This window comes from Taeniopygia guttata, chromosome 17 (genome assembly GCF_048771995.1).
Source record: "Taeniopygia guttata chromosome 17, bTaeGut7.mat, whole genome shotgun sequence".
Lineage (NCBI taxonomy): Eukaryota > Metazoa > Chordata > Aves > Passeriformes > Estrildidae > Taeniopygia > Taeniopygia guttata.
In genome coordinates, this window is record NC_133042.1 from 952,898 (window position 1) to 965,605 (window position 12,708).

Here is a 12,708-nt window from a genome sequence, read left to right on the forward strand (position 1 = left end):
CTGGGAGGGCTACAAAACAAAGCCTGTGACTCATCAGCCCAGCCCACGCCTGAACCTGTGTTTGGAGGGTCTGGCTGGGCTTTGGCACCTCTCTGGTGCCAGATCAAGCTGTGCTTTGAGGCCAGGGCGTTTCACCTCCTTGCTTGAATGACCCTGCCGTGACTATCCCTTCATGCAGGTGAGATGTGTGGTGTGGTTGGTTTGTGATAAAGTGCGGCGTTGATTGCTAATGTGAAAATACGGCCTGTGCTGGGGATGTGGTCTGGATTTGGGGTTCTGAGCTCCTTGCAGATGCAGGGGCTTGGCATGGGAGAGACCATGGGAGAGCCCTCCCCTGCTGCAGTCCCATCAGCAAGTAGGGGGCAGAGCAGAAATACCCATCAATGGGCAAGAAAAAAATGTCCTTCCTCCCCAGACAGGAATTTACAGCGGGGCAGTTATTTCCTCCCTTCCTCCTTCCAAATTCCCTTCCTCTCCCATCTCCACTGTCCAAACTCCAAACCCTGACCTGGAAGCTCTGTCCAGCCCTGCTGTGGCCTGGAGAATCCTGTGCTGCTCTCTGGGGTCCTAATTCGGTTCCAGGGCAGGAAAGGGTCTCTGTGGGGTCTCTCATGTACTGCAGCACCAGTGACCCTCTCCAGTGACATTTTCCCAGCCCTTGCACCACTCTGCCCAGGAGGGCTGATGTTTTGAGGGGCTCTGCAGGGGCTCCTCAGTGATGGATTCCATCTGCTCTGCTTTGGTCGATGGCCAAGTGGCCTTGGCGGCACTGCCGGCAGCTCTGGCACTGTGGCTACCCTGTGTGCTGCACACCCTGCCTGCTGCCACCCCCCGAGCCTTGCATGGGGTCCCTGGGGCTGCCCTGCCCAGCCCAGATTTGTGCTTCCCGGGACCCCTTGGTGGGAGCTGGGCCGAGACCCAGTGTGCTTCCGTTTCTGCAGTACCATGCTGGGATGTGCTGACACCCAGGGAGCCTCTCAGGGATCACCTGCCACCTCTCAGGGATCACCTGCCACCTCTGAGGGATCACCTGCCACCTCTCAGGGATCACCTGCCACCTCTCAGGGATCACCTGCCACTTCTCAGGGGTCACCTGCCACCTCTCAGGGGTCACCTGCCACCTCTCAGGGGTCACCTGCCACCTCTCAGGGATCACCTGCCACCTCTCAGGGGTCACCTGCCACCTCTCAGGGATCACCTGCCACCTCTCAGGGATCACCTGCCACCTCTCAGGGATCACCCTGCCCCTTAGGGCACTGGTTAAGATTCCAATGGAGCCTCTGGCTATTCCTGGCCATGGCCTTGCCTTGCTAAGGGGCAACAGCTTGGCCATCGCCCATACAGAGAGTGGCTGAGGCCATCCTGATGTTACTCTGCTGCCCTGGGGAGTTTCTCATGGCTATTTAGCAGCCCACCAAAAAAACACCCTTCTCTCCCAAAATCGGGTGCAGCCATCCCCTCCTCGTGAAAAATTTGGATTCCAGCTAAATGCAGTGTTTCCATGGCAGAGCTGCCGGGAGGCGTGTGCCAGTGGGATGGGGCTTGACTCCAGCAGGGAGGAGAGGTGACTGGGAAAGGGAAGAGGGTGTGACTCACTGGTGGAGGAGAAGGAGGAACTGGAGATACAAAAATGAATGGGTAGAAGAAAGGTCCTTTGTTAAACATCCTGCCTGATGTAAGGGGGATGGAAGAAGCGGAGTGTGCCTGTGTGAGTGCGTGTGCCTCAGTGCACGTGTGCATGTGGCTGCTGTGGTGGTGTAGCAGGGCAGGCTGGGGCCTTCTGGCCTCTCTGCACAGCTCTGGGGGTGGGAAACACTAAAACAACCAAGTGAAATGGGCAATCTGGCCAGAAAAATTAAAATACAAGAGCATGGCTTTTGATTTGAAAGCATATCTCCTCCAATCACAGAGTTATCACAGGGTAACATTCTCATTTACTTTTTTTTTTTTGTGTAAAGTTCATGCATGCAATTTTTAATAATAAAAATTAAAATGAAAAGAAAAAAAGAAAAGAAAAAAAAGCAAGAAAATGGTCATATCAAAACTATGTTAAGGTAGAACTAATGCTAGAAGCACATATCAGTAATTTAAGGTAAATTATGTTACAGGGATGGTGCAATAATCCCCAAACCAAACATTATAAAGCCAAGAAATTAATCAATATTAACCGTAGAAGAGACTCAAACATGTTAAGGTATGGAAGTGAAGTGAAGGCACCAAAAACTTTAAATGACAACCAGGAAGAAAATATAGACAAGAACTTAATGTCTTTAAAAATGACTTCAACCTAACTGGGCTCATATGGTAGTCCCTGGCTGGTGGAAGATTTTCTGGAAGAATTTTGGTTTGTTGTTGTGGGTTTTTTTCCATTAAAAATTAGGATTCCAGCTAAATGCGATCTTGCTGTAGAAAATATCAACTTCCCTTTAGGAAAAAAAGAAAAAAAAAAAAAAGTTGTCTTTGACCTACTTTTGGTTCTTTTGGGCCAAAAACTAGGCTCTTTCTCAGCCAAGAAGCGTTTGGCTTTGGGACAGCTGATCCTTCACTGAAAAGGTGACCTTTTCCAGGAAGCCCCTGGGTTGTCAGCCAGCCCTGGCACCATCCCCAGGCCGCGGGGGGAGCGCGGCCAGCCGGCCCTGGTGGGGCGGTGCCGTGGGGTGCCATGGGGCTGGGGCTGGCAGGGCGGCTCTGCGGGGCTGGCGGTGCGGGGGCTAAGGGACCTGTGCACCTCACACGTGTCTGTACGCAATGTGCCGGCTCGGAGGTGTCTGTGTGGTTTATGCGTCTCACATGGCGTCTGTGGGGTTGCAGTATCGTGGGTGGCTGCGATGGATGGACACGTCAGCTCTGCCAGTGCTACTCGAGTTGCAGGAGCTGCCTATGGGGAACACATGCATCTCCTCCTGGGGCGGTGGGGATGATGTGCCGCGGAGAGGCTGTGCAGCTCGGGTGATGGTGGGCGCTAGGACGTTCAGAGTGGGGTGGAAGCTTCCCAGGGCTGTCTTGGCTCCATGGTGCCAGCCTGTCTCTCTGGCACTCCTGAGGGACCATTCTGCAGGGCTGCAGAGCAGAATCCATTTTTAAAACTCCCGACAACGGAAAGGAAAGAAGCGAGGCCGCCAGGTCTGCGTCTTTCGCTCGCTAGCCAGGAGAGCCCGCGGGGCTGGGGTCAGCCTGGCCTTCCAGCCCCAAGGGCTCTCCAGCCTTGCCCATCTAAGACCTGGTGTGGGCCCGCAGCTCTGCTGAGCGTGATGAAAGAGAGCACCTCGCTGCTTTCTCGTCTTTACAAGGACCCCAGGCAACGTGCCCCAGCATGCTATGGACTGATGGGGCCTTCCAGCAGGAGGGCGTCGGGGTCTCTGAGCCAGGGCTGCTGCATGGAAGAGGAGGTCACCAGGCACAGGCTGTGACATGAGCTGGTGGCAGCACCCCGCTCCCGCTGGCTGCTCACCCTGCAGAGCAACCAGCAGGTCTGCCCAACATCACCACAAAGCTCGCTCCACCACGGACCTCCTGCCATAGCTGCTAGCCTCCAAGTTGGCCATGTTGGCTTGGATGTTCACCCCATTGGCCTGTTCTTGCCCCAGCTAGCCCAGTTCCCTGGGGAACGTGTCCTGGGACCCTGGCCATGGCACCCTGAGGCAGGCAGAGCATTGTGACAGGCTTCAGAGCAGTGGGGAATAATCGACCATGCAGCTGCCCCCAAAGAGGGGACCACCTTCTGGGAGGAGTGGGGTCATCTCCCTCCACAAACTTGCCCATGAACAACGTACCAGGAAGAGCATGACCAGGACCCAAACAATGGGGAGCCCTGTGTTGTGCTGGACCCCAGGGAAGGGGAAACAACAGCTCCATTGCCCATCCATGGGACCTGTGGTGCAGGTGGGCCCTGAGCCTGGTCAGCTCAGGGCACTGAGGTGCCCCTGACATGGGGCAGAGAGGGCTGTGGGCTGTGGGGGTTGGCGTAAGATGGATGCCACACCACGGAGCAGGATCAGGACCTGAATGATTCCCTGAGGAAGGAGCAATCTGGGAGTTACCGGGGTGCCACACACCAGCTGCCCCATTTTTCCTGGGTTCTTCCCCTCTCCTCTGCTCACTGGTGGCACTGGTTCCCCCAGGTGCCCAGGGCACCATCATGATGCTGCTCTCTCAGGACAGGACCCCTTGGTTTCCTAATCGTGGAGCAGTTCAAACACAATAGAACGTGGGAGTCTACTCAGCACATGCAGATCTTTCTGCCAATTTTTCTCCTGTCTATTTTCTCTGCATTCTACTTGTCCCTTCTCCTCCTCCTCCTCCTCACTCTTGCACCACCCCCTGCACCACCCACCCCATCTCTGTCTCCTCTGCCCTGGTCATGGCTCAGGCCACAAAGACCCAACCTGTGACCTCCCTGCAGAGCTGCTCAGGGTTGAGCAGTGGGGAGAGGGGACCCCAGACATGGGGGCATTAGTGGGACAAGGTGCCACCCAGGGAGCACAGAAGCAGCACAGGAGATGACAGGGATGCCCATCTTCCCTGGGGGGTACAGGTGATGAGTGGGAAGAGTGTGGGCGTTCCCCCATGACTTCCAGGCTTCAAGGTGACAGTGAGAGGAGCATTTGTGTGAGATGGTGGCAGTCGGGCCCGGCCGAGGGCTCAGCTGTCCCCAGGGCCGTGTTCCAGGGGTGCTCCAGAAGCTTCTTGGTATGGAGCCTGCGCTGGTGTCAAAGGCAGCCTCCTCCATTTCTCACACAGAGCCGTGGCCCCGAGACCCCTGCGATACCACATGCTGTCCCCGAGACGCCAAGCCTGTGGCTGGGGACGGGCCACCCCGCCATGGGGGCCACAGCTCCCCGCGCTGCCACTGTCCCCCCGTCCCCGCTGCGCCTTGGGCAGCTGGCGGGGACCTGCTCTGAGCAACCCCGGGCACAAACCCGCCGGTCGCCCCGGGGAGGGGGTTTGGCAAGCCCGTCACGCCGGGAGGTCGGGCAGCAAAACGCAGCGGGCGCTGCCACACGAGACAACAGAGTAGCCACAGTGCAGAGTGTCATACAACAGACGGCGACATGCAGAGGGACACGGCTCAGTCCGACAGACCAACAGCCCAACCTGACGCTGAAGTGTCTGAAGCGCTAGCACGAGCAGACACATTTGCACATTTGGAAACAGCTGGCTTGAGAGGCAGCAATTTGGAAAGTTTCTCTGGTTATGTGAGAGCAGCGGAAAACACGAGTTTGAACCAAGGCTGGGTCTTTAACAACCTCCTCTTTGGAGCCTTTTCATCTCTTTTCTAGAGCTGCATTACTGCTGATGATAACCAGAGACAGCTGTCACTCCTGTGCGAGGACTATTCCGAATGCTAATTGTCACAAACAAAAATCACATGTAGAGAGTGTGACACGCATGGCTCTTGGTGAGGTGACACGGTGCCCAAATTAAATCGGGGTGATTGTTTTTAGGCATACAATGACAAACAGGTACAGGAACACTTAGGAACAGAAAAAAAGAAAAAAAGAAAAAGAAAAAATGTCATCAGTTTCAAGAGGTCAGCACCGGTAAGGTGAGCGAAGCACAGAGAGGAACATCAGAAATCATCCAGGCAAAAAGAAAACAAAAAAAACAAAACAAAAACTCGGTTGCATCTCCCAACTCATCACAGGACTCCAAGCCACCTCCTGCCTGCCCTCCAGGATCCCAGCATCCTTTCAGGTACACGGGATGACTGACTCACTGACTGACTGACTGACTGGTGACGAACATGAGCTATGCATGTACACTGGCAGCTTCGGGATGGGTGTGTGGCAGTCGATGGGATGGCAGAAGAGAGAAAGAGAGAGAAAGAGAGAGGGCAGAATTGTTCTTCTTCCTCTTACCGTATCCTTGGAGGACCTACGTCTCTTGAAGCTGGAGGCCAGGGTGGAGGTGATGGACCTAAAAGTGGCTTTCTTTTTAGGGTCAGGTTCTGCTCTACCACTTTTTCTATCCTAAAATGAATATGTATAAGTAATTAGATCTCTAGTGTGTTGTTGGAAACTCTAAATCTATTTGAATACTGCCCCGTGTCATGGCCTTCATTAGGTGAGAAAGCTACTGGAGGTGTTCTGCCACTCCCAGTCCTCCGAGGGCCTCCGTGACCCAGGGCTATGGCACAGCCACCACACTGCTACAGCTACGGGGGGCCGGCCTCGCATCTGGAGCGCTGGGAACCCCTCTGGGAAGTAGCCCTGCTCTCCTGGTGTCTGCAGCCAGGCTGGCACAGCTGACCTCGCTTCCTGGGGATGGTCTGCCTGGCGCCCTGCCCCTCGCTTCCACCGCTAGCCTGGCTGGACCGAGACGTGAGATGCTGCACCTACCACTAAAAAAAAAAAAGTGCTCAGGGCCTTTTCTGAGGCTGAATCCTAGTGCCACAAGAGAGAGAGAGGACTGCATTGAAAGAGAAGTCATTGTATGAATATTCTGTAAAAAAAAAAGTGTTCAAAAATTCAAATGATGCAGTTGTGCAAAGCCGAACGTGGTTGTTGGTGGTGGTTTGGTTTGTTTTCCAAAGTAAAACAGGCTAAAAAACAAAAAGGAAACTGGAAGAAAAAGAAAATTTAAAAAAAATAAAATACAAAGGAAAAGAAAGGGAGGAAGCAAAGCGTTAGTGCCATGATGTCGTCGGGTCGGGATGAACTCAAAGAGAAACAGAACTGAAAGATGTAGGCGTTGGAGTTAGCGAGTCGGACCTGGTTGGCGCAGGCTGGGAGCACCAGCCGCCATGGTGCGGGGGCCGCGGGCCGGGGGGCCCGGCCGCGCTCGGCGCCGGGCGCTGGCAACGAGTCCTCCCCAATTGCTTTCGTGCCAATGAGTGTGACCTTTCCGACGGGGGACGGAGTGACCAGGTCTGGCTCTGCTACCGCACGGGGGTAACCAAAATGTATCCCGCTGGTGCGTAGAGCATGCTCGGGGATACATTTGCTCCTCCTTCTCAGTTCTCTCTTTTGCGGACATGCACAAACGGAAAGGAAAGCAAGATGAATGGAATGAAATGTCTTTTTCTTCCATGGCATCTCAGGAAATAGCCATGGCAAAACTGTGATCCCAAAAACCATTATTTTTGTTTGTTTGTTTTAACAAATAAATCTTTCCACTTGCCTACCTTCTAGCAATGTACCAGATACTAGTGCTCTGACGTTTCCTCCTGTGGAAAAGTCTTACAATGTCAAACGGCTCTTTACCATGAGGCTGTTTACCCCCACAGGGCAGCATGCTTTGCTCACAGTCCCACAGACTCTGCCCAAGGACCCAGTGCAGTATTTTCTAGAAGGTTGGCAAGTGAAAAATGGCAGTGCGACTAGTGTGCTCTGTCCCAGCAGCCTTAACCCCCTCGGTGCTGCTGCTTTTTGGAAGCAAAGGAAAAAAAAGGAAAAAAAGGAGAAAAAAAATTGAGAAATGGCTTTTCCGAGACTCTTTCCGGTGAACTGAACCCAGCGAGCTCTCAGGATGCAGCAGCCTGGCCTCGTGCTCCCCTCGCTGCTCTGGGGCAGCCCCCCCGCAGCCCCAGCCAGCGCTGCTCCCCAGGGCCCCGGCCGGGCTCCTCGCGGGGTCCCCGAGCCTCCTTCTCTCTCTTTGCCTTGCTGGCTCTGCTCCGAGCAGCAGTGCCCTTTAGCCACCTAAAGGAGCTCTTGCTCTTTGAACGCCGCTGCGCTTCCCCAGGGGAAAAACCAGCCCGGCCCACTCAGACAGAGCCTCCAGCTGCCCTACGCTGGGGTCAGGGGCACTGTGGGACTCAGCCCCAAAAGCAGCAGGGGAAGGGAAGTGTGAGGCTGGTGGCCCACAGATGTGCCCATGGCTCAGTGTCACTGTCAGGCACCTCTGACCCTCCTGGGCTTCCCTGCCTGAGCGGCACAGAGATGTTCCAGGAGCAGGAGAAGCCTGGGAGAGCAACAGCCCCATAAAAGGAGACCAAGGGAGGCTTGGCACTGACAGGGACCGGCACTGCTGGCTCCTGTGTGGGGAGATGTCCTTGTCTCCAAAGGACAAGAGCACGCACCACCTCTTTTTGGAGTTGGTCCTGGGTATGGCAAGGGCTACCACACTGCTGCAGAGCAGGCAGGGAAGGGGAGCTGATGGAAACTATCCCTGGAGCATTCCTCCACCTGAGCAGCAGGCAGGGATGGTCAGTGGCAGCAGCCTGACCCTCCCATCTGCTGGTGAGCGCAGCTGGAGCCCGGCAGCAGGGCAGAACCTGCAAGGAGCCATGCTGGCACTGCCCGCTCAGCCAGGGCAAGGTGTGGCTCTGGCAAGTGGTCCCCAGCAGAGCAAAGTCCCCATCCCAAGCTCCACTGGGGATGTCTGGGCCAGGCCTCTGCCCTGTTGGAGCTTTGCTGGGGGAGATAGCATCAGGCAGGGGCAGCTCCTGGGGAGAAGGCAGGGACACCACCCTACAGCTTAACAGGCACCGAGTTAACCCAGCTGGGGCTACAGGGGTGGGGTGGAGGACAGAGGGCCCCATGGTAATTCACAGCTCTGCATTCACTGATTTGGTGAAGGAATGGAGAACGCACCTGGTGGAGATTTGCTCTAAAAACGGTTTGTCCTACCTGCAGGTTTTTCCTCCACACATTAACGGCCGCAAACGCCAGCTGCATCTGCTTCCTCCGCGCGTCCTTATGCCTTTTGTAAGCTATCTCTATGAATATTAAAAATATCCCGGCAACAATACCTCCAGCCACCAGCATAAACACACCTGAAATAAGCAGGAAAGTTACAGGGGGCAGTGGAATTGCAACATGACCCCTCATTTCTTCTGCATCGTGCTCAGCAATGCATGATGCAGCTGCCAACCCGGGCTCCCCCCGCCATCTCCCTGCAGTCCTGGAACACAGCCTGGGCACCTGAGGGGTGTCAGTGCCAGCTCTGGGGAGGCACAGGGCACTGAGCTGCAGCGATGCAGGGGACAGGCACAGCGAGCCCCAGAGCAGACCCCATCCCCAGGACCCTGGGGCCGTTTGTGCCAGAACGCAGCCCTGGTGCTCTGGTTTGGCTCATCAGGAGGCACAGCCACGCACACAGCTCTGTGCTGTCCTTGCTGCCTGCAGCCCTCGGGCCTGATATTTCTGGAGTGGTGTCTCAGGAGATGGAGCAAAACACCCCCTTTCTCCATTGCCTGTAACTGGCCAGCAGTGCTGGTGAGGACAGGGCCCCATCCCACACCCTCATCCCTCATCCCTGCATTGTCTGGCTGTAGGACCAGCTGCACCACCTCAGCGCAAAGAGAGCCTGTCTCGGGGTTCCCACAGCCTTTGCAAGAGGAAACCCCTCTCTATCCATTATCCTTGTTCTGGGCCTGCCCAGGGTTCCTCAGGACTGGGGGGCTGCCCCTCGCCTCCAGCCCCCTCCTGCAGCAGGGTTCTTGTTTCCTCCCCCGAGGTGCTGTTCTCCTCTCTGCAGTGGTGCCAGCTCTGACTGCACTGTGACAGCCACAGTTCGGCCAGGGTAGAGGGAGGGGAGCCATGCTCACACCACAGCAGCCCCACGGGCAAGAAGGGCACCCAAGGAAGGTGGGGGAAGCTTTGTGGAACTGCTCTGAGCACGGTGGGAATGGAGCCCACCTCAGCAGCCTCCCAGCACTAGGAAAGCACAAACCCAGAAGCAGCAGAGATTTGGCCTGAGATGAGAGCCCCGGGGAGGAGAATGTCTTGAGCAAAAGCAGGCTACCCAGCGAAGGGGGAGAAAGAGGTTTGCAGAACAAACCTGCCATATTTTCAAAGGTGAGTGTTGCTGGGGCATTGCTACGGGAATCACACTCTTGATACCTCACCCAAGTCTTGTCCAAATCCTCCATGAAGCCGTTCTCGTGGGACCTGGAAGCACAAGGAGACAGGACAGGGTAGTCACTGGGGACCAGCCTCAGGGAGCTCTTTGTGCCTTCGTGCCCTCTATCCCAGGGCTCTGCACTTGCCTGCAGCCTCCCAGCACGGGAAGCAGGGACGTGCTGGCTGTGTGTGCACACCTGCCTTTGCACAGAGCGTGTGTGGGCTCTGCAGGGGCTGCCAGCACTGCGTGGGCACACACAGCACAGGGCAGTGCTGTGAGCAGGCACCCACTGCTCCCACTGCCACTGCCCCTGCAGCAGCTCTGGGGCAGTTCCTGCTGCCAAAGGAGCCACACGTCAGCCTGGGGAAGGTGTGTTCCCACCGAAGGATGGAGCTGGCAGCGCCCTAAGAGCTCTTGGAGAAGGCTGCAGGGACTGAACATGAACCATACCTACCAGTTCCCTCCTGCACAGTTCCTCTGCCTGCCAGGGACACTTGGAGCCCAGGCAATGGCAGACCCCAGTCCTTTCTGGTGACCCCAGCACCCTCTAGGCCAGGGCAGTGCTGCCTGGCAGCTCCCTGCAGTGCACAGTGAGGGCTGGGACACCCCAGCAGCTCAGTGTCACAGCTCAGTGTCACAGCTTGGTGTCACAGCTCAGTGTCACAGCTCAGTGTCACAGCTCAGTGTCACAGCTCAGTGTCACAGCTTGGGAGGACACAAGCTGTGTCCTCACAGTACCTGTCTGAACAGCTCATGGGGATGGAGTGGGCACAGAGCACACATCCCACCACAGGCTCCCTGCACTTTCCTCCCTCTTGGTCCTGGTACACCCCCACACCCTCCTGGGCCATCTGTAGCCCTGGGCTTCCCCATCCTCTCCCAGGAGGACACCGAGGACTCCTGTGGCCTCTTCAGGCATCTCATGTGGTGGTCCCAGATCCCACCTGTCCTGCTGCCACCTGTCACCATGTCAAGACCATCCCACAGACAGGGTTCATGGCTCCCTACATCACCCTGGATCTTTCCCATCTTCCACATCCTGACCATTCTCTCTCAGGCCTTTCACCTCTGCATCTTGGGCAGGACCCTGGTGGCTCCTGACCCTGTCCTAAAATGAACCTCCCAGGGCTCCCTCCCTTCACTTGCTGCTTCCCAGCTGCCTGTTTCTCCATCATGACACTTCTCTGCAACGAGTGTGGTATTTCCAAAGTAATACAAGGAAATCCCTTTTCACCCATAGTATCAGGCTGACTTGTGACACCCCACACTGCAGGTTAGTGTAAAAGCCTTGGACTCAGAGGGGGCCCTGACATATCCCTGTGCAACAGGAGCAGCCAGAGTTGAAAGAAAAAAGCCCTGCATGACCAAGCCAGGGCAGGGCAGTGCTGTTGGACAGGCTGAGCCCTGAGGGAGGAGCGGGGCACACCCACACCCTGCTCACACAGACCTGTGCTGGACGGCCCTGCTGCTCTCTGCCAGCTTTGCCTACACCCCTGGCTGGCCATGACCGCTCCCTGCCCTCCCTCCAGCTCCCTGCTGCTTCCCAGCCCTGCCAGCCGGAGCTGAGGCTGTGGGTGCCCAGCCCAGCCCCTCAGTCCCTTTGTCAGGATGGACGGGCAGCCCCAGCGCCCCTGTCCCTGCAGAGGTCTGGGGGGTGGCTGGCAGTGCCTGGCACCAGCAGCTTTGAGGCAAGCCCCACACCAAGAGCCGTGTACAGACTTGAGGATGGCCAGGGAGACGTTCTGCTTCCAGGGGCTGTCCTTGCGCATCCCGATCCCGAAGCCGGAGCGGAAGAAGAGCTCCCCCGTCGTCACCAGGTCACACTTCTGGGAGGCCTCGAACTCCAGCACCGCCGAGTCCCAGATGAAGGCGTGGAGCTTGCTGGACACAGAGGGAGGATGGACGGGTCAGGCCGGGCAGCCCAACTTATCTGCAGCCTCCGTGGGTGATCCCAGCCCTCATTTAAACACTGACGCACCCAGCCTCGAAAGAGCAAAAGAGGCCAGAAAGGGCAAAAGAGGCCAGAAAGGGCGGCCGTGGCCAGGGCTCTCACTGTGCCACCCCCACGCAGACCCTGTGCTCCTCCCGAGCCCTGGGGTGCACCAGGACTGGGCAGATCCCACCAGCCCCAGCTGGGAGGTCCCATCCAGCCGTGCTTTGGCCACAGCTCCCTCCAGCTCTGCCCTGCTTGTTCCACCCAGCTGCAGCTTCCCGAGGCTGTCCCAGCGTGGCCAGGCGAGGTCTGGCCCTACTCACTTGTCCCGCACTGCCTGGATGGCCTCGGCAGCGCTCTCGTAGTTGTGCTTCTCCATGTGCCTGTACATGGTGCTCAGCTCCACCTGCCGTCGGAAGTAGATGTCCACGGAGCTCTGCTTCACCGTGGCGTAGATGAACTTATCCGAGGGGTTGCGCAGCTGAAAGGCAAGGGCGGGGCTGCGATGTTATCTGTCCTTCACCAGCAAAACTTCCTCAGCCCAAAGCTGTTCCCTCATCTCCCATCTCCTTCAGGGACGTGTTCCCTAGAGAAGACCTTGACCTCCTCAGAGGATGGGACAGTGAATGCTGTGGGACCTTGGGCAGGGGATGCTATGGGGCAGGGAGAGGTGGCACTGGGTGCAGGAGGTCTGTGCATACCATGGGTTGGCAGTGCCCTGGGCAGGGCACACCAGGGCGTGGGGCCCGTGCTGCTGCAGGGCACGTTCCTGCATGCCTGGGCTGGTGAGCTCTGGCCGTGCCCTTGCCAGAGCAGGAAATGGATTTGAGGCATGTGGAGAGCATTGACTGCCCCGCAGGGACGATTTCATTAGTTATAACTCATCCATAATGAATCGTTTCCTCGCTGGTTAGAGGAGGCTCTCCAGGAACTGGCAGGCAGTTTGGAAGTGCAGACAGGCTATTTCTGGACAGGCTGTTTTCCTGCTGATC

At 56.7% G+C, this 12,708-nt stretch overlaps 1 protein-coding gene across 18 annotated transcripts in view; it reads right to left on the reverse strand.

Moving 5' to 3' along the window:
- The window catches only part of GRIN1 (glutamate ionotropic receptor NMDA type subunit 1), a 39,644-nt gene that overhangs the window by 2,077 nt on the left and 24,859 nt on the right, over positions 1 to 12,708 (reverse strand). For 2 of the 18 annotated variants that reach the window (XM_030286291.4, XM_030286289.4), the window contains 7 exons: positions 12,040 to 12,197; positions 11,503 to 11,664; positions 9,721 to 9,830; positions 8,568 to 8,713; positions 6,711 to 6,962; positions 5,859 to 5,969; positions 1,876 to 3,060 (listed from right to left, as the gene is read on the reverse strand). In XM_030286291.4, coding sequence (XP_030142151.2) covers positions 2,857 to 3,060; positions 5,859 to 5,969; positions 6,711 to 6,962; positions 8,568 to 8,713; positions 9,721 to 9,830; positions 11,503 to 11,664; positions 12,040 to 12,197 — 1,143 coding nt within the window. In that variant the 3' untranslated portion in view covers positions 1,876 to 2,856. 18 annotated transcript variants of the gene reach the window in all.